The following is a 22,973-nucleotide window of genomic DNA, read 5'->3' on the forward strand; positions in this document are numbered from 1 at the left end:
TCACTGAATTGCTTAGTGCCTTGCCATTTCTGAGGTTGGCTTTGAATTTGTTATCCTCCTACGTCAGCCTCCTGAGCCACCAGGATTACAAGCGTGCACCACTGCACCCAGCAAATAGATGATATTGATAGGAAAAGTACATGCACTCGATGAGATAGAATGGTCATATATATTGCATCTGGATTAAATTTCAATTCAGGAGTCGCTCTCCTTTTAGAGTAAAATGAATTGTATAATTTGAGAAGTGCTAAAATCCAGTGTTTCAAAAATGTATCCTATTGAATGGAAAGAGTCCCTGAGATTATGATCCATAGAGCCATGGGTGAGTTTAGCTTTAGGGCATCTTTCTATCTTTCCATCCTTTGATTCATTATATCTTTACTCAATGTTCATTGTGTCCATGCTTTCAGCACTGTGAAAAGTTTGAAAGATATAAAGATAAGTTAGGGAGAGTCTTCTTCTAACTGGAGTCAGTCTCAAAAAGAAGACAGACCAATGGAAAAACAATTAGGAGGGAGTTGATAAAATATGCACATGGGACAAATATGAATTTTTGATAAATATTTGTTAAATCAATAATTAAGTGTAATTAGGATAATGATAAGTTTCCATGGGATCAACAGGTAATTAAGGCAAAGAAGCCAAAGAGAGCATGGAAAAAATGGAATTTACGCAGAGGCCTGGGAGTGAGAATGGGAATGGTCCATAGTGGGGGACTGCTGCTAATTTATTAGAGAGGAGATCTAAAAGGAGAGAGTAGAGAGGTAAGACTGGAGAAACTGGCAAGGCTAATAGTTACCAAAAGCCTCAAGGCCATGAAAATGGAAACTTCACTTAGTTTGAGGGCAACAGGAGGTTTGGCAGTTTTTTAAACAAAGGAATGAATTATAAATTAGATTGGGGTGAAAGGAAAGTCTGGGATCAATGAGACCAGTGAGAAATAACTACAGTGCTCTACTCATGATTAAGATTATCCTTAAGTGCCTATTTTCCCTAGCAAATCCTGGTTTACTCCTGGGATCCTGGCAAAATTACTAACAGCACTTTCTTTTACCCTAAAATTATCCCAGTGGGAATGTTAAATTATATGGCAGCTTAATCAAAACTAAAATGGTAGCAATGAGGATGTTGACAATGATTGGATTCTCAGTTTCTAAAGGCATTTGATAGAATAGAATTTGGGTGCTTTATATGAGGAACAATATAGAAGAGACATCAAGGATAACATTAAGAATGGTACCAGAGGGAAGGAGAAATGGAAGGAAGGGGCAGTTAGAGTGAAATTAAAATAAACAAACTATCTTATCTGCATGTATGAATATGTAATAGTTAAGCCTGCAATTATGTCTAATTATGATACACAAATATATATATATATATATATATATATATATATATATATGTTTATACACTATATATACTATGTGTATACATGCACACACATATATATGTAAATATGTGTGTGTTTGTGAGATATATATATATATATATATATATATATATATATATATATATACACATATATATGAAGATATTTGACTTGTACAAGTAGATAAGTTATTGATATCATTCACCAAAAGGGGAATGACAAGTGAATTAGATTTGATGCAGGGAGAGGAGATAGCCATTTCAGTTTTAAAAAATGTGACTTTGAAATATTCCAGTAGAGATGTCAGGCAAGCAGTTAATTATATGGGTAGGACTTAATCTTCATTACTTCAGTGTTGCTTGAGGAAGGTCCATTATGCTCTGCTAACACCAGTTTGAGAAAACACTCCAAATTATTTTATCAGAGAAAAATAGATGCCCTCTCGCCTAGCTAAAGTCAAGTCCCTGAAGAGTGTAAATAAGAGACAATGATTTGAGAGTGTAAGATACTTACCTAGAGTGATACACCTACAATGTGTGGACAATATAGTCATATTTCCTGTAAAACCAGGGCAGAAATGGGCCCAGGATTCTTTGAGAGAGCAGAAAAGAATCATGGGCCTGAAATTGAGATGTCAACCTTGGTGAGGAAATATTGAGATCAGACTTCATTTGCTCAGAAGTTTCATCTGAACTGCCCCTGACTCAGGCAGACATGATCAAAGGATCCCCTAGCAGATTATTTTTCTCCCCATAGTAAACCATAAAAAATAGTTTTTTAATTAGGCTCCTTTATTTTTGCTGGTTAGTAAGTAGCCATGTGAACTGAGGGAAGTCACTTGTCCTCTCTATTACCTTGGCTGAGAACAGAGTATGATTAGATCATCTGGATATGTAAGATTTAAATTAGATTCTCTAGTTTCAGGTTTATTTATTTATTTTTGTTTGCTTCTTATTCTTTTAAGCAGAATGTTAACTATTTTAGAACTTGAAAGGAAATTCTTATAGCCATGATCTTGAATAGTCTAGTTGACTTTGGCAGCAAACTGTATAAATGGGAAACACTTTTTTTTTTTAATTTTAGGAAATTCCAAAGTGGTTCATAAATAGATACAGGAATGCTTTATATATTTTTCTTCTTCCTTTTTATGTGCAGCAAAGTCAGATTGAGGGTCTTTTCAAAAATAGCAAAAGCTGCTTAGACTATGGTTAACAAGCCACTCTTGGGTAGAACATTTTTCTCTTGGGGTGCTGCCTTCAATCTGATATTCATTTTGGCTCAGATCAGTTGTAAATACCAGCCTGTTTCTGTGAAATGTAACTGGTGTTTGCTCTGGGCTGATGGGACAGCCATGTGCTGTTTGCTCTGTCAGTAGCTGTATGTGGGTATCCACAGTACATTATTCAGATCAGCTCACACGCACCAGCTGTCCTTATTCCAGGTGGACTGTGGGAAATCTTTTTACTTACAGCAACAGCTGTGCCACCTGGTAGCTTAAAGAGAAGTAGTCGGATGAATGAACCACTGTTACAAATTCACTTTTCATCTGGTAAACAGTTTGCATAAACTAGTAGGACTGCAGATATTTTCAACCTGGTCCACACTGAAATGCTATGAGCACTTCAAGAGAGGCTTTATCTGGATTATGAGAAATTGTTTGCTTATTGCCATTACCTATCATTTTAAAGCACCAAATAAAATCTACATGCCAAGGTTAAGATTTTAAAATTTGCAGTTCTCATTCCCATATTATTTGTTATCTATCTCCCAATACACAAACTCTGCTCTTTATATTTTTACATTCTTACCCATAGACATCTTTAATAATTTTGTTGCTACTTTGACTATAATAATAAAACTTCCCAAGCTTGAATTTTTGCTAAAGAGAAGGTTGAGTATGTCACTGTTGGCTTTTTATTTTCAAGTCAGTAAAACAAATAACCATAAACAAATACTTTAAGTGGAATTCTTATATGTGGAGTTTTAGTGAACAAGATTTGCTGGTAAACAATACCAGTAAAAAGCAGGTAAAAATAAAATAAAAGCAATCCTCCAAATAAGTTAAAAGTCTGCAAAAGAGAATGAGTTAGATAGAATGGATTAAGTAAGCCACTGCTACTGTGTTTTAAGCTGTTAATTTTCTCTGTGTGTTTGAATGCATTGTACACACATGCATGAACATGTGTGTACACACACACTAGCCACAGGAAGAGCCTAAGTTTGTGTTAAGTGGGCCTTCAACAGTAGTACAGAAGGAAATAGTATGGCATTATATTTCAATTTCTGAAGTCAATGCCATTCAACTTCACAATGTTTATAGTCTTTCTTTCTTAATTAGTTCATGTATTTCCTATAAGTCCCTTATTTTAAAACTATTTTTTGTAATCCCAAGACATTATCTAATTATGTAGATAAATACAGAGACAAGCTCTACGAAGGTAAAAGTGTATCAGCTGAAAATACTATGTGTGTGTGTGTGTGTGTGTGTGTGTGTGTGTATAATTTTAATAATGGCCTCAAGGCAGTGTAAGGGTATTATTCCTTGTTAATAACCATAGTTATTCCATAAAAAGGTGGATATTTGCCTTAAAATGAAATCTCTATTAAAGTCACTTTCAGTATATCAATATGTATTTCAGCTTAAAAATATGTCCAGCTTGAGTATTAATGTACATTTAAGACAAAACTTTTATCTATGTTGAAGGAAAAAAAATATATTCTTTCTAAATGAATGTCCTCCCCATAGCCATATCTAAAGGACTTTCTCAAGCTCAATAAATTGAGGGCCCAAGGGACTAAGGAACTTGTTCAAAGTTACATGATTCTATGAAAAGTATTCAAAAATAAATTTTAGGGGAAGAAGCATTTCATTTAATTATTTATTTTAGTCTGTGAAATGTTTGTCCTCAAAGATTCAAAACTCAAAGCACTACTTATGTGTTAAGAAAATTTCATCAAACACATTTAATGACAATGTGATAAAAATCACTCAGGCAGTGAAAGTTTAGGATTCATTTGAAGAATCAGGCTAATTAAGAATGTAGAAAAATAAAGAACTGATGGTTTCATTTCTGCTCTTAAGCAAAGATATTGCAACAGAACTATCTGTTTTTTAAAAATTAGGCAAATGGATTAGTCTCTCAAAAAGAATAATTGGGAGGTCCTTGCAAAACCTGCTACAAGTTTTCTTTTATCATTAGCTAGTAGCTAGGTGAAAAATTTAAAAAAGTTCTATTATTATAACATGCTTTTGAAAAGGAAGGAAGGGATGGAGGAGAAAAGAGGAAGGGAGGGAGAAAGAGGGGAAGGAAGGAAGGGAGGGAGGGAGGGAGGAAGGAAGGAAGGGAGGGAGGGAGGGAGAGAGAGAGAAAGAGGAAAGGAGGGAGGGAGGAGAAAAGAAAAGAAAGATAAAAGGGAGGGAAGTAAAGAAGGAAGAAAAGTTGCCAGAATCAACAGTATTAGTTGATTTTCTGTAACTATAACAAAATACCTGAGGCTGGGTAACATAATAAAAGCAGCTTATTTAGCTTCCAATTTTGGAGGCTAAAAAGTTCAAACAGCGGGAACCAAGTACTGTTAGGCCAACCCCTGCCCATGCTATCACTATGGTAGAACTATGTTAATTCCTACCAGGGGTAGTACCACTAGTGACCAAAGGGCCTCCTACTAGTCTCCACCTCCCCCTCAACATCATCACACTGAACCCTTGGTGGCACACTCAGTCTATATCCAAACCACAGCAACAAAGAGACAAATTAGAACTGGCACTAGGGTGAACGGATGAATTCTGTGTAATAACTAATCTTATGAGAGGTGACACTATTTTTATTTCCTCTATTGATCGATGTTAAGAAATGCTGGCACCAATGTGAAGCTGTTTCTTTATGCTCTATCTTTTTTGCTAATAACATTCTCTAGTTGCATCATGTAATATTGCTCAGAGCAGCAATTTATTGCAGGAAGGTGTAAAGTGAGGAATTTCCAGCTTCATGTTATTGACTCCTCTAGCCATGAATATTTAAAGAGAAATATCTTCTTGTTCTACTGATATTTGGAAAGGGTATAGGAATTGCTACCTGGGGGTAAAATAGCTTACTTACCCCCAGTGAACCAGAAAGAGGAATTTATGAACTAAGCCGTATACTAGGAACAATAAATCCATGAGCAAGAGAGCTGTCGTGGAGAATCTTTATACTCTTCAGTCATTTAAGACTTTCTCCTCCTGCTTCAGGACTGGATTTGCTCTTGGCAAGAGAGGTAAATGCATTTACATACAATATGGTTGCAGAAACTCAAGAAAGAATTTTAAGGGAAGGATAAAAGATATATACATATGTACATATGCATATATGTATGTATACATGTGTTTTATATGTGTATTTGTGTATAATGTATGTATACATATATACACATACACTGTTAACACAATATTCTAATTAAAGTTTTCTTCTTTATAGCTTAAGACCTTGTAATTAATTTGAATGAAAATGATCCTAGGGGGGCTATATTGGGACCCATTATTGGTTTTTTATACTTAAGGCTAATGAGTTTCAAATGCCTCCTTGAGATTAATTCTTCACTAAAACTTGAAAAAGAAGCCATGATAATTGATTTGAGAAAAGAGTTGAGACACAGTACAGGGGAAGAGGAAGGGGCAAAAATGAAAAAGAGCAGAAATGTTAAAGTCAAAATCTGTGTGAGCCATAATGGAAAGATAAGAGAATAATGGGCTTCATCCATGGCTGTGTGGCCATAGGCTGGTCCTCTAACTTCCCTGATCCTCAGATTCTCATCTGTAAATGGGAATTCTAACTTTTAATAATATTTGCATTGAAAAATTGTAAGAATAAAGAAAATCTAAAGTAGGCCTAGGCATATGGTAGGTACATGTTATAGTTTCCCTTCCCATTTATTTCCCTAAGAGTAGTCCTATATCCATCTACAAACAGAATTGACATTTTAACTAAGTAGATTTTAGAACTAAGAAAAGTAGTGTTATTACTGTTTATTAAAACACCCATTTTTAAACTTTATGAGTTCTGTATTGACTCGCACTCATGCTTATTGACACCACTACAGCTCCTTTCGTTGAAAATGCTTTCAGTAATTGAATAAATGAGACATATACGGAAAATTGAAGGTTCCAGGGTTAGTGAAAGGTGGATAAATAAGGAGGCCCCAGTCGGTATTCCTCCAAGTGGATCACAGGGTACTTAATATTGTGTCTGTGCAGAGTAAAATTGTCTCCTCAGAAAAGTTGAGTGCAACATAATCAAATAAAATAGATGATGATTAAACTAATTACTAAATAAATACGTAAATGGACAAAGGATACTATGTGTAATATAGATAGATATAGACCTAGACAATCAAGTCAGCTGCTGAGATTACAGTGGAAGGGGAAGGGACACATTTTGTTTGTTTTCTTCTGGTTGTCCTATGAAAAATGAAGCTTCTAAATCTAGATGTTTCCGAATACTGACCAGTATGTGAACTCACTTGTTAGAAAGATATAGAGTTACAGCCATGCATCAAGAATTGCACCTCCAGTGCAAAAATATTTTCTCTATGGGGCTATCTGACCTGTGAAAATGTAGAAATGTCCATCAGAGTACTAATGACATATACCTAGGAGGATAAAGGTGGAGAACTCTTAGTATTACTACGTGGAAGTGTCTAGATAATAAACTCGTGCTGATGGACTGGCAGTGTCTACAGACACACATTCTATTTTAGTTAACAGGATTTAGAGTATCTCTTGACCCTAGAAACTATAATCCTACAGTTACTATTGAGAGCAAATACTTATTTAGAGAGAAAATAAATACTTCTCACTGAGCACATGTCTAGTTTAGACAGAAATTTGTCATAGGCATGTTATTTTTGTTTCTTAACAAAATAGATTTTGTATGATAGTTTAAAAATATCATAGAGCACAGTGATATTTTTTTAACCATTTAAAAATTCTCAAGGAAAAATATTAAATAATGCCAATATAATAATAGTGTGTACATAATAAGATAAAAGTTCAAATATTTATCACTTGAGTCTAAAGTGAAGTTTAGGGTGTGATGTTTTAAAAAGGGCATTTAACATTGTATTTATTGACCCTTCCCTTCTCTAAAACCTCTGGTATTTGAGTCTAAGATAATCACACACTGTTCCAGTGATATGGCCAAGAAATTAAACTCTATCATCACCCTTACAAATCCCCCCACCAGGAACAAGCTCCACATCACCTGCCAGTTCATAACCCACCTCTTTCTGACTCTGTCCTGCTGACAGTAAATCCCCTCACCAGCTAATTGAACAGATGCACCCAGTGCTGCTTCCTAAAAATCCACAAAGCTGGGCTTTGATGGACAGCAGAAAGTGGCACAATGGAAAACAAAAGCCTTTTAAATGAGAGCACCGCTTTGTTCTGCTCCGAACTTTAAGGTCACTCCAGCACATTCTGGCTGCTGTGAGGATCTTAATTTTTACTCCACCAATTTACTTGCAGCTGTCATTCCTTCCAATATTAAAAGTTCAGCTTCTCGAGTGTGGGGAATTGAGGGAGAGGGGAATGAGAAGAGCTTGTTGTGGACTAAAAACAGCAAGAACCAGTGAAATCTGGCTTGGCTCTGAAGTACAAAAAGTTATTTTCAAAGCCTATAAATTATGACATAGTGATTAACATGTAATTTAAATATATTTAAACAACAATTATATCACATTTCCAGCCCAGCTAATTGGCCTCACAGATGTTCCCTTGGAGCTACATTGCCCTTCCAGGGGGAAATGAATGAGGTGCTTTTTATCATGGAAAAACAGATAAAAAAGCAAACTGGAAAAAAAAAATGGAAATAGAAGCATAAAAAGCAGCCAGTACCCCTAAAAACAATGAATGCTGAGGGGCTTTGCTTAGCATTTTTTTCCATTTTAATGTGGAAAACGGGGGGAAAGCATGAAGAAGATGCTCTATTCCTGTGATGCTATTTGGCAGGCTGTCCAGAGATAGAGTTGGCAGGCTTCTGACTGAGACACTTGTCAAAGCAGGGACAGTAGGTGCATTCTAATAGGGTACAGCCTAGCCTCCTGTCTTGGAGCAGGCTAACTACTAGAGGTACAGTGATTTTTAATACAATGCCTTTATAATCAAAGGCATTCTGGCCCAGGTAATGAAGATAGATAATGAACTGCTGAAGAATGTCTTGTGAGTTAGTCCTTCAATCATTTATCTCTCTCAAGTTTTATAAAATGAAAAGTGTACAAGTTCCTTAGCTGTAATTTGAGTTGAATATTACCCAGTACAACAAATCTTACAAGATTTAAAGTTAAGTTTAAAGGCTCAAAAAACAATGGTATTTAGTTAGGTTTTGGCATACCTAGCCTTTTAACATTTGATCTAAGAATTGAAATAAATTCATTCCAGCCTCATTTCATTCTTGTTTTTTCTCCTAAAAGTCTCAGGTACCATCTGATAACACAGTATAAATCCCGAAGACCAATGGCCATGTTTCTTCTAGTACATCCTGCTATCTTCAGCACCTACCACAGTGCCTTTGCTTTTATTGTTGAGATTTAATACGTATTTGTCAAATACTTACTAGTTAATCAGGGTTTTTAATATGATCAGTTCTGATAGGCAGTTGTCTTAGTTCTTGTATCATCCCAATGTTTTCTAAATCTTTGGATTGTATTGAAATTTCCTTTCTCAAATTTTATAAAGGAGTTTATTTGTGTCTTTCTAAAAGATAGTAAAGTATGCCTATATTTAAGATAATTAGAGAACAGCTAAGCATTTAAAAATGACTTTGATGAGTGGCTTGGGCATATTGATGCTTGAATTTAAAAATTCAGTTTAGCTGATGTGAATATTTAAACATGTATATTATTTACATTTATATACTAATGCAGAGCTTACGAAGTCCGTTTATACAGAAACCTATTTTGTCATGCCTAAGAACAAAGTAGAGTGACCAAGAATAAAAACTAAGGTCTGAGATATTTCACGTTTGACCAAATTCACAGTAATTGGGACTGAGGCCCAAATTTCTAACAGGATATAAAACAATCTACTTAACGCATTATATCACTTCTATACATTGCATGTTAAATATGTATCTAGAAGCAACCTAATTCTTCATCGACTAATGCATGGGTAAAGAAAGTATGGTGAATATACATAATGGGGTACTATTTGACCATGAAAAAGGATGAAATCCTGTCATTCATGACAACATGGATGGAGCTGGAAATTGTTATATTGAGTGAAATAAACCAGCCACAGAAAGACAATGTATGATCTCATTCATATGTGGAATCTAGTTGATTGCATACAAGTTGGGAGTAGAATGATGGTTACCAGAAGCTGAGCAGGAGGGAAAGGAAGAGGTTGAACACTGGGTAACAAGTTACAGTTAGACAGGAGCAAGAATTTCTTTTGTGCTGTTGTGCAGTAGGGACACACAGGTAACAATAATGTACTGTACATTTCAAAAAGCTAGATGAAAAGATTTGGAATGCTTTCACCATAAAGAAATGATGAATGTTTAGGATAGGTATGTTTAACCTAATTTAAACATTATACAACATGCATATGTATCAAAACATTACATTGTATCCACTAATAGGTATGATTTTTGTGGTATGATATATCTATTGTAAATGAATTTTAAGGGGCTGAGTGGTGGCTCAATGGTAGAGGACTTGCCTAACATGTATGACGCACTGGGTTCGATTCTCAGCACTGTGTATAAATAAATGAATAAAATAAAGGTCCATCAACAACTAAAGACATATCTTAAAAAATGAATTTAAAAAGAAAAACTCTTCAAATATAAAATATGTTGCTAGCTTACCATGACATAATCTTGAAGGCATAGCTAGCTAACTTAGAAGAGAAGGAAATCTGTATATACTTTCTATGATATCATACTTGGGGTGGTAATGAAATGTAAACACACTCTAGGGAGTTCCAGACTTCTCTTTTGACTAGTCCAGGAGACCAGATTAGTTAAGAGTGATTGTATTGTTCAATTGTTATTGGTTTACATTAAATGGTTAATCTCCTGGGGGCCATATGCTTCTTAGATTATTTTACGAATCTCTAAATTGTGTGAATATTGACCTGAGATAATGTTTAGCAATGTTTCTCATGAATGATGTAGGTGTCTTGCCATATTTGCATCATCTCTATTCACATAAAGTCGAATTTCAGATAATTAAATTTTAAGATAAAGTAGTTTTGTCTGCATTTTTCATTTTCCCCAGTGCCTAGAAAAGTAGAAAAGAGTTGGCACGTAGGCAGCAGGTTCTCAAGAAACGTGTTTAGTAATGAGTGAAAATACTAAGAAACACAATTGAGATACATACAACCCCTTCACTTACCCTAAGGAACATTGTTCTTAATAATTTATGACATTCTATATCCACTTTCACTTAGTCCATAGGATAGACTATTAAGCTATAAAAATATAAGTGTCTTTTGGTGTTTTCACTGAAATCTGATTTTGACAGATTTTAAATACATAAAAGAAATGTAAAAGCACATTTCCCAGAAAGGAATTGATTTTTCCAATTTCCCACTGTTTCTTAACTAAAAATAAAGTAAGACCAAAGATAAAATAGTGTATACCTTTTTATAATGAGAGGCTAAGAAATCCATTGCTGATGTCCATTGTTGAAGTGGTGAAAAATTAATGTAACTTAATAACAAATTATTTCAGCATATTATAATCTACTTTATGACCTTCTAGATACATTTTTTGTTGTTGTTTTCTAAGAGAAAAGCTAATGCTATGATATGAGGCTATTTCAGTCATTTGGCATGTAAAGAAAGAAACTGTATCTCATTTACAAGTATAGTTAATTATTGATTGCTTTTTCCTTTCTTCTAGGGTTAATTAGAAGAATGCTTACTATTAACTTACATTTTCAATCCATTGAAAAATTTCTTTTTTTCATATAACTTTCCTTTTCAGGAATTGAATTAAAATATTTAATTTCCTCAAAACATAAATACACTCATTTGCATAATACATACAGTTTTAATGTTTAGGGAAAATCACTGTTGTGCACATTTCCCACGTTAGTTCATACAACTCATGTGCTTTTTCGTTTCCTTTTCTTTTTTAATTTTCCATTCATGTTGCCTCTTATTATATCCATCATTCCATTTTTCTTTCCTATTAGAGTGAAATTGGACACAGCCCTCCTCCTGCCTACACCCCCATGTCAGGAGTAAGTATTTCATGATCAACCTTCACCTCAGGATTTTTGGTCTTTGCTTACCATGTTTCTTCTCTCACATCTCCCCATAATTTCCTCATTTTGCCTTGCCAACAGTGAGTTAAGAATTTATAGACTGTGTAGCTGCCTTTGTAGGTGTCTTTTATCTCAGTAGATAATCCAAAGCTGAGATATCATGCATCATCAGTGGCTTCAACTTTTATCTGAAGGATTTACCTGGGCTCATAAATTATTCTTCTAGGTGAGGAGGTTATCTTAACTGCCATGATTACAGGTCATGTGCTAAAAAGGCAGAATCTCAGTGATGGTTCTCTAGTTACAGACTGGAGACTCAGACACAGTTACCACAGAATAAAAAGCAGTAAGGAAATGTCACCATGCACGATGTATCACTGTATTTCTGCTCTTAGAGTCATTTGTCGTGAAAATTCACTTTGCATTTTTCTATCAAAAATAGGCAAAATTGTGGGAAAATGACATGAAATACTTTTTTATTCGATCACCTTAGCTGGTTAGTAAAATTAAAAAATATATATATTTCCAAATTATTTTCCTGTGATTTACCTTCCAAGGGAAATGGGAATTTCTAGTCTGTAATTCAAATTCATTAGCCACTAAGGGAAAAAAAATGTAGTAAATACTGTGACTTTCCTTTGAAAGACGAGCATTGATATCTTTCTGGTTGGTAGAACTCATGTTTTCCTACCATTCCTAACCACAGCTTCTCTCTAAATGTGCTTCTACTGTTAACAGAACCAGTTTGTATACCGGGATGGGGGTTTTGCTGCAGAACAAGGAATGGCAGTGCCCTACAGGGCCACAACCAGCACAATCCCAGAAGCACCAGTTGCTCAGGGAGCTGCAGCTGAGATTTTCGACGACTCCTGTTGTAATGGCACCCTGCGTAAGCCCGTGCAACCCCATGTCCAAGAGGACAGTAGCACCCAGAGGTACAGTGCTGACCCCACAGCGTTCGCCCCAGAACGGAGCCCACGAGGAGAGCTGGATGAAGAAGGTTACATGACGCCTATGAGAGACAAACCCAAACAAGGTACAGACCAAACATTGAGAAAATGATTGCCACCCACATTCATTTCCATCAAAAGTTACAATGTATTATATGGGAACTGCTGGACAGCTGGACTGTGTAAGGTTGTGACCTGGAAAAGCCTTAGGCTGCTATCCCTTGTGGTATTCTTCCTGAACCATCCAGTAGCATGCACATTACCTAGATGCTGCTGCTTAGAAATCAGAATCTCAGACCCCACCTGAATAGGATCTTCAGGGGATCTGTATGCACAGGCAAGCTGAAGAAGCACTCACCTTCACTGGAATGTATGAATTTGGTAGCACAGCACAACTGCAGAACCATTATTGTGATGGACAGAAAGGCTGGTGTTGGCAAAAAGTGTCTGAAGCTTTTGATGGCACCAGTAAAATATGTGGTGGCTTCATTAAAATGACGTAGTTTAAATAACATAGTTTATTTTAGGAAATTATGATTTCTCATATGATACTTCTCAAAATGAAAGTTTTAACCCTCTATGTGCTTCCATGTTCCACCAAGTCTTGAAAAGAATGATTCATGGTTTTGCAAAGCTCAGCAATGACTTTGTAAAAGTTAGTGGTAGAAATGTTAAACACCCAAATAAAATGTTTCAGTTTTGAGAAAAGAAAAAAGACACAAGTTCCTCTTTTATTCTATGCTAACAGTATTGCAAAACAGAGATGAATAACTGATATTAAAAATGATGATATTGTCTTGAGTCTTCAGTGTCAATAGCCATATTTTAAGACTCTATATGAGAGCCTCTTATGTTATTTTTATATGATTATGTTCACTTTTATAAAATACCTCTTAGAAATTCCTGAAGACATTACCGAATGTACAGTTTAATGTATAGAGTTGTCCAAAAGTGGCACAAATGTAGGTTTTGTGAAGATTTGGTAGAGTCACTGAAAGCAGAGTTCTCTTTAGAAGATTGTCACCTCAACTAGAATGATCTCTCCCAAACTGAACAGCTGTACACGTTTGTATCAGTATAGCAGATAACTAGATAGTGTTGAAAAATGGTAATATAAGCTACTAAGAGAAGAGTAAGTCAGTCTATGTAGACTAGCTGAAGAGTATTTTCAGATTTTATCTCTGGACACTGAGATCCAGAACATTGTAGTATGTTCTATCCCACTCCTCAGAGTATAGAATTTTACTATAGGCATTCCTACACTTTTAAGAATGTTCTGAAATCTGCTAAGAAAATTCAAAATCTAGCTACCTTGTAAGTTCTTCATACTTTTTTTCCTCCAAATTAAATCTTGCTACTAACTATATAGTTCACCCTACTCCTGTTGGGGAAAAAGTAAAAACAGTGTAATAGAACAAGAAGATTATATAAGAGAAATGAGAAGATCTGAATTCTCTATGAAGCTGTAAAAATAAGGTTTGCACTTTCTTGCTCAAGAATTATGGTAGGGATGAAATGATAGCGTTTTTTACTTTTTGAACTATAATTTATATACATGATGGTGGGATATTCAGAACTGCCTTTTAGCTTGTACTAGTAATGCTACACAGTGAACTCTATCAAGCATATGTTTATTCAGGGAAAAATAATCCTGGCTAATGGGATTTCATTGTGTGCATGTTGGGCTAAGAATAGGGGATAGAAAGTTTGTTTTATAAAGGTGATACCTTAAATAATTTTGCCTTCTCCATATCCTGACTCCAAAATGCAAATACCTTAGGTTTTTATATGTATGGTAAAAAGAGAGGACAAAGAATTCTAGTAGATATGTAGATGTATGTCTTTTTGTGCTCTATTACCGATTTTGAGGTGAAACTCAGCTTGAGAAAGCAGTGTTAGGTATCAGAGTTATTTTTGTTTTAGGCCAATACCTTTTCTCTAAATGGATTTATTAGATTGAACCATGCAAAGTAGACACTGTTTTTACCATAAAAAAATGACTATTTTATATGATTGAAATTAATGACTTGCTCTTTTGTGACTATGATTAGACTTTGGAAATAAATGTTATAATTATTAAGCAAGTGCGTATGTAACAGCAAGCAACTCAGCTAGAAGCATGTAGGATGTCTGTCAGATTTATTTTATTAAAAAGTTGAAATTTTTCCTGGGCTGCTTCCTTTCCTAGGTCAAAAGCTTTCTGGGAGTAGCTACAATCAAATGTTAATGGTATAGGCATTCTTGGCAAATCACATAGACTAAAACCATGATTCTTCACTTTATCCACTTTTTTTTGGCACAAGGTTAAGTCATGAATGTTTTGGTTTTTTAATATTTTTATAAAATTTCTAATTCCTCTATATTGAAGGCTGTTTAACTCAGACAGATCATCTTCTTTTCAAATATAAATTACCAATTTTCAGAAAATAAAAGCTTTTACACAACCAGCCCATATGTGGGACAGACAAATAAAATTGGGTGGAAAGAAGAGCAATCTAGAGGACAGGAATTCTGACCCTGGCCTTCTCAGTGCCTTGCTTTGTCATGAATACTCCTTTTTTCATAGAGCAGTAGTAATCTACAAACAGCTTGAGAATTTGTGAACACCTATATGTGGCTTTCCTGTTCTAGACAAAGAAGCTAACCTTAGTATGATTATCGTTCTTCTGAAAGCAGATGCTACCTGATATTTCTGTGTTCCTACAGAATACCTGAATCCAGTGGAGGAGAACCCTTTTGTTTCTCGGCGAAAAAATGGAGACCTTCAAGCTTTGGATAATCCCGAGTATCACAATGCTTCCAGTGGCCCACCCAAGGCAGAGGATGAGTATGTGAACGAGCCTCTGTACCTTAACACCTTTGCCAACACCTTGGGGAATGCTGAGTACCTGAAGAACAACGTTCTGTCTGTGCCAGAGAAGGCCAGGAAAGCGTTTGACAACCCTGACTACTGGAACCACAGCCTGCCCCCGAGGAGCACCCTACAGCACCCAGACTACCTGCAGGAGTACAGCACAAAATATTTTTATAAACAGAATGGACGGATCCGGCCTATTGTGGCAGAGAATCCTGAATACCTCTCTGAGTTCTCGCTGAAGCCAGGCACTGTGCTGCCTCCTCCACCCTACAGACACCGGAATACTGTGGTGTAAGCTCAGCCCTGGTTCTAAGGTGGAGAGACACGCCCGCTCCAATTTCCCCACCCCCTCTCTTTCTCTGGTGGTCTTCCTTCTACCCCCCCAAGGCCAGTAGTTTTGACACTTCCAAGTGGAAGACATAGAGACGCAATGATAGTTACTCGCTTATCTAACTTGAGCATAAGAAGGAAGGACTGAAAGAGAAAGACAGGAGGAACCACACTGTTTCTTCATCTCTACGAATGGGTTGGTTAGGAAAGTGAACAGCTGGAGATGGACCAGAAAATATAAGGCAATGCTGCCTGCTGTCAAACTAGCTCTCTCTCTCCCTTTCCCTCCCTTCCTCCCTCTGTTCCTTTCTTCTTTCTTCTTTCCTTTTTTTGTTAACTGCTGATGGTTGAACCACCCACACTATCTGTTCCTTCCTGTAGTAATTGATGACCATATTCAGCATCCCTGGGAATCATTAAATTTCCATTAGAACAAAAGGATAATCATTTCAGTAACATGAGACTAAGTGAGATTCAGAATCCAATTTTTTCCTCAATAGTTTCTATCCTGGCAAGGAAGAATGAAAATCCCAGCTTTCATAATTTTTAAATCTTCACCAACTTCATATATAGTAATTTTGTTTGGAAGCCTTTTCTGATTTATTTTTCTTCTCCTCCTCTTTTCCTTCTCTAACTTCTTCTTTTTTTGCTTTGGCTTATGTCCTTGTATTGGTTACTTTTCTATTTGGGGCTTTAATTTCTACTTGCAAGAATATTTCCATCAAAGCTTCTTTATATCATTTTTAAAATATTTTAATATGATGAAATGGGCACTATTTTAAAAAAAATCAGTCTTTAAAATTAGAAGGGAAGGTCAAGACAATAGTTAAATTCTGCACCAACTCTAGCATTCATGTTTTGCACTATTGAATATATTCTCCCCCACCCTTTACATTCTTCAACATTTTCTTCTCTTCCATAAATGGCAGTACTTGATAGGCAGTTGATAATCTTAAGAATAGAAGGAATCAAGGAGATCGTTCTATGTGGTTCAAGAAAACTACTGATACATTCAGGGGTGGTCCAATGGGGGAATCCATGAACTGGAAGAAACACACTGGATGGGTATGTCTACTTGGAAGATATTCAGAAATGTAGTTTGCACTTAAGCTATAAATTTATTTGTTATTTTTCTGAACTCCATTTTGGATTTTGAATGAAGCAATATGGAAGCAACCAGCAAATTAACTAATTTAAGTACGTTTTTTCTTTAAGAGCTAAGATAAAGACAGACTGTGGAAATGACAAATGAAGCAAATTAGGATTTTGGAACAAAATCCAGGGATTACAGTGACACAGCGAGCACATTAGCTCCATAGGATATCATGTTTGCTACATAAGGAAATTTGTTCAGTTTGAATATTCCATATGAAGGAATGCAAGTAAAGGATTGGTTTGAATTCCATGGAATTTCTAGTAGGAGACTCTCTTTATATTGAATAGAAGGTAACTCTTTGCATAGATTGGTATAACATGAAGAAAAAAACAAATATTCATAGCTTGTAGGTAAGTCCTTGGGTCAAAATTTGTAAATAAATGTGAAAATTCTTCTCATGCAATCATTTTATTCTCTAACACATGAATCTTTTGACATTTCGACTTAAGAACTCTTTTTCTGCACACACTGCTCCGAGATGTATAACCATCTGTGACTTTTCATTTTAAAAGAACATCTACTGAGTTAAGATGAGTGATGAAAACAAATGACAGCTGAGTTTCTAGTAAAGCAGGGGCTCACATTAATAGGAAAATTATATACATATACATATATATGTATATCTATACATACACGTATATATGTATATGTGTGTGTGTGTGTGTGTATATATATATATATATATATATATATATATATATATATATTCTGTTTTGCCCAAAAATCATTTATAATTTAAAAAATTACTTCTTTCTAATGTTTAAGAATTGGGAGCAAAGGAAATTCAATAACCTAAAGATAATCAGTTAAACTAAAAATGTCCATTGGTAAAGCAGAGAGAGATTAGAGGGGGAAAATTCCAAGTAAATCTGTTTCTACCTAATTTGAAAAACAAATCTATTCATCCAAAACCTATTTATTCAACAGATATTGATTTAGAGTCTACTAAAGGCACTATGTTTTGTGGGGAACATAGAGATAAATAGAATATCCTCCCTGACTTCAAAATTTTGCAGTCAAGACTTATTTAGAATGAAATTTTAATTTCTCCATGAGTTCAAAGACTCAGATTGCATGGATTATTTTGTGAGTAGCATCCATAAAATCAGATTTTTTAAGTAAAAAAAGTCCTGTAAACTAATTTGGAACATGAATGAAACATCCTTCAAGTTACTGAAATTGGCAAATAGGATAATTTCTACCATATCCTCCAAACATGGTCTAATAGGATATAGCCTCACTGGCTCATTGGTCTATCTGGATTCCAACTTCACCATTAAAACAATAGCCAATGATGAATGATCTTTGGTGAAATCCCTTAGAGGTGCTGGGGTTGGTCTCAAGTTCTCAGGAGTCAGGCAAGCTGAAAGAGTGAGGTTAAGGAGAAGGAAGATTAGTGAGGTTCTTTCCAGTGAAGTTCATCACTTTTTCAAGGATGAAAACACAGATTGACTCAGGACCACAACCTACCATCTCAAAACTCTTCCCCTCCATTCAGAGAAATTTCTAGGAAAAGGGCACTTCATCTTTGTACCCATGAGAATTGAATATAAACCCCTCTTTCTAGATAAATCTGTATCAAGTCATCATTGACAGCACTACTTGACCTTTTCATTTACAATATTCATATGACTTTTGCCATATGAATGGGAAGCAGGAACACCTAATTTGAAGAAGGAAAAATAATAATCTTTTTTTAACTGTTAAGGTAATAGATATATACTTAGCATATACAGTCTCCTTTCTCTTAAAACACAAGACTTACAGTTTATGTAATTTCCCTGTAATCACTAGAGATTGATGTAAGTATAATTCAAACTGGCCTAAAGTACTTAACATTTCTTTTGAATGATTTGTCTCATATGCTTGATTTCCATTGTTTGGGGCTTTCATTTTTGTTTTATTTTTGTCCCCTAGGAAGACATATTTAACAGTATATAAGAAGGAGTAAAAATAACATTTTAACCCAGTAGAGTGAAATCTTAAAACACAAGTTAAAGCTTGCAAATTGCTTTGGAATATCAGAAACCAGAGGCCAGTGGTATCAATGGAAATATGCAGAATCTATTGTGTAAATTTGAGAAAATTAATATTAAAACTATACTGACTGTATTTTTTAAATTGCCAGATTTTGTCAATTGAACCTATCTTGTAGAATCCTATTTTCAGACACAGGAAAACCTTATAAATTGTTGTTTAAAGAATTAGTTCTTAAACAGGTATGAAAAGGTGTCTTCTAAACCTGAGTAAATCCAGAATCACAAGGCATGTGTGGCACAGAGGTACTTTGATGACCTAGCAGCTGTTGGTTTTCTGAATATTATTAGTAGCACAGGATCAGAGTGTTTTCTTCAGAATCATTCTCAAATAACATGAAAAACAAAGCAATATTTAAACTCTATTAAAAACTAAGAAACTTAGCTTTGTATATCAGGAGGAATGGACCTAGTAGTGTACATTGAAGTTCTTCCTGGTGTGTCAGTGTCAAAGATGGATGTGGCACGAGGATGGTGCTCATCTCCAATGCTAGGGAAAGATAGAAAAAGTGCTTTGAGGCTCTGCTGCTAGATGAACTTGGAAGGATGATTAGTGCACTTTGTGAAGTGTCAAAAAGCAAAAGAAAATTAACATCATTTACGCCTGACAGGGAAGGATGTAAATACAAATTTTTTTTTAGAGCTATCTAACCTTTATTTAAAAACTTGAATTATTCACCCACCTGTAGTTGTTAATTATTTAACTAGTCTATGTAGTTCCTAAGGTAATAGAAAAGGGGATCATGAAAGCATGTATATAACTGGACAGAATCACGATAATGCTGTAAGATGTAGATTTAGTTAGGTTGTTATCTGATGTTAAGCAGTTTTAATATTACTAATTAAATCAAATAGAAAACTAACCATAAGGTATAATGTAACAAAATAAAATTCAGGATATGAAAATGTAGAATGTAAAATTAAGTTTGCCATTTAAATTGTTACTTGTGGGGTTTATCTGAGAGTAGACATCTATGGTTCCAAATTTGGAAACTGTTTAAAGCACTAGAGTGAAATTGTTTCTAATTTTCTTATTTCTTTATCACTTTTCAAATGTATTAAGCCTAAAGAGAAATTTACTTTATGTTTTTCATTTTGTTTTGCAAACACCACCTTGTAGCATTTAGTAGGTAAATATGTTGCATGAGATTTTAAGTAAGAAGTCTTCAAAATGAAGTAAAGAAGATGAAAATATTCTATTACCTTATGCAGAGATTAAAAAAAAGAAAAAGAGAGCGAAAAAGAGTGCTGTCATTTAGAAAGCAAACAAAATGTATTTAAATTGTGACATATCCTTTGTTTTCTCAACATGCCTTTTAGCCTCCAAAACCAACAAAGAATTAGTTAACATTTTTTTTTTTCTGACAAACACATGTTAAACCAAACATTTTAAATGACTATATTGTCATCCTTTTGGACTCTAGATTTTAGAATGATGATTTGGTATGGGGCAAATGAAAAATTCAGGTATAACTTTTTAGCTGTTAAAAAGCCAGATAAATCAACTTCAATTGTATGCACTGTGGGCAGAACATCCCGATCTGCCTGCGTTCATGGACTTTGTTGTGTGTCAGGTGAAGGACAGCCTTATACCTGTCTAGGCACATAAAGGCACACTGGTGCCTGCTTGTTATTTGCTCAAGAACAAGTAACAATGTGTGGAAGTAGATAACGTATAATTTTAGGAGATCACTATCAGTAAAGACCTTATTCTCACTATTACTACAGTGGGGTCAGCTTGTATACTTTTGGGTAGAATTAATACCTTTTTTTTTTTTTCCTGATTCTGGAGATGCTTTTACAAAAGGAGTTTTCTCCGCAGTCGTAAACACAAAGCTGTTGTGGGTATCCTGTGGGGCCAGGAGCCCTTGACTTTGTGTGGGTTAATTTCTTTTAACACTATGGGCTGCTTTGTTCAATTCATTAGAAGAAAGGATTCTGTAAAATAGTAGAAATTCCACACGCTGTTCAAGTCCCACTGACTTTGTAGAGAGGCAAAATAATAGGATATGTCACTTTTCCAAACTGCTGCCTCATCTCATTCCTAGCCAGGTGATATTTTGGGCAAGAAGAGAAAGCTTCTAGAGTCACGTGTTGAAAAGGCTCCAAACCCCAATTTCATGGGGGCATTCACATGGAAAACACTCTTTGACAGTCAGCTTTGCAAGTATATGATTATCTTGTTAGGAATCACAGAAAATTTTATTTCTGTCTGAACTTTAGAGGAAAATAGCACCTTACTTTTTTCCCCCCTCATTGACACAGCTGCCCCTATTGTCTTCACTTTCTACCATCTAGTTCAAAGTGGCTCATTAGGATGCTGACCCTCTCTTAAGCCATAGTGGATCTCTGGGGTCCAACACCCTGCTCTGCTAAATACTGACGTAGCCTTTATCCTCAGATGCCTGATTTTTTCCATAAAAGATGTTACCAATTTGGACACTATTTAAATTATTTATCAAATAGATTATTGCACCGAGAATACTTTAGAATATTAAAATTGTTTTTCCATTAAGATTAATTCTCTTCCTGTGTTCTTGAATTTGAGATGAAATCAGCCCCAACATGCATCTCAAAATTCACATACATGCACATGTTCTTCTAGGTCTTAGATATAATCTTTCTGTAAATCTATATGTGTAACTGAGAAGTGATTTTGCTAAAAAATTAACTTATTTACTTTATTCATCTTATTTTATTTCTAATTGCAAATATTTTATAGCTGCTGTAATTTGTTTTCCAAATGAGGAGGCTTATTATCATAAAGGTAAAGGCTTTGCAACTTTGAGAACCTCCTGTGACTTTTCTTCAGACCGTTCACCCATCTAACCAGTTTATAATGAGTGCAATTTCACTGTAATGGAAATCCATGTTTTCTGATAGAACACCATTCTTTCTCTACTTTTGCTCTTTAAGGACATTTTTCCTGTAATGCCCTAGCAAGTTGTCCCTGTATCATGAGAACTGGTTATATTTGTCCAAATATACAAACATAGGAAAACAAAGTTTCTTACCCATAGGCTATAGTCTTCTCGTCCAAGCCACTTTTCCTTTTCTGCTATTTTTGTCCCTAACGTGTATATGTTTCCCCCAGGCCTATAGCCCTTTTGAAGAAAAGCAAATCAGACCTTCTATGTATTGACATAAACCTGGTTTTCAAGTATCATTTCCGGAGTTTTCAGTTAATGGAGAGGTTGTACCTTTCCGCTTAATGTGTGAGTCGTTTTCCTGTATATTTCTGGATCTCTCAGGGGCTGGGAGGGGGGAGTGAGGGGACTACAACCATAGCACTCCAAGAACCCTTTTGGAATTACTACAGTAATCAACTACGAAAGTTATTTTCTAAGTGTAGATATGTAAGCTGTTCTCTTAAAGTAAGGTACTTTGAAATATGTAGCATAAACTGGTACTGCTGTTAAATGGGTCGATTATTATACTGAGCAGCTGTGCGAGGGCAGCTAACTTTGAATGCGCATCTCATTGGCTGGTGTGTCTACATCTCATATTGTGAGCACCAGGGATTGCACCGCTGCATGTTGAAAATGCATTTTCTCACTGTTTGACTAGTCGTTCATCTGTTTCTTGAGCATCGGAACAAGATGTTAAGATGTAATGAAAATGAGATGAACGTGTCACACGATTCATAGCACAAAACAATAAGCCACGTGAAATCTTCTCTCAAATTCTCATCTCATGCACGCATCAAAGTAGTTGACTAAGGTCAGTTTGGGTGATAAAGGGAGACACTTTACCGAAAGGCAGAGTTGTGTTCACGTCCTTATTTTCTTAACTTGTAAAAGAAAACAAGTCCTCTCTCCTGTTGAAGTATCTTCAAAGGACAGGGGTACAAAAATAACTTGCTGGTAAGCCATCAATGTTTCATTTAAATCCCAGCGTTCAAAGTTAGCTGCCTTTTTGAAATAAACAAACAAAAAATACTACTGTATGTTTGAAAATGTGAATAGTATTTTTATAGCTTGTTAAAGACATGGCTAGTTGCATTTGTAAATAAGGATAATGTTGCTTT

At 35.3% G+C, this 22,973-nt stretch overlaps 1 protein-coding gene across 1 annotated transcript in view; it reads left to right on the forward strand.

Moving 5' to 3' along the window:
- Erbb4 (erb-b2 receptor tyrosine kinase 4) overlaps positions 1-15,719 on the forward strand; it is a 699,449-nt gene extending 683,730 nt beyond the window's left edge. The window contains exons 26-28 of the mRNA XM_071619435.1: positions 11,546-11,593; positions 12,356-12,653; positions 15,274-15,719. Coding sequence (XP_071475536.1) covers positions 11,546-11,593; positions 12,356-12,653; positions 15,274-15,719 — 792 coding nt within the window. The remainder of the gene's footprint in view (positions 1-11,545; positions 11,594-12,355; positions 12,654-15,273) is intronic.
- The last annotated feature ends 7,254 nt before the right edge of the window (positions 15,720-22,973 follow it).

The sequence above is a fragment of the Marmota flaviventris genome, chromosome 11 (genome assembly GCF_047511675.1).
Source record: "Marmota flaviventris isolate mMarFla1 chromosome 11, mMarFla1.hap1, whole genome shotgun sequence".
Classification (NCBI taxonomy): Eukaryota; Metazoa; Chordata; class Mammalia; order Rodentia; family Sciuridae; genus Marmota; species Marmota flaviventris.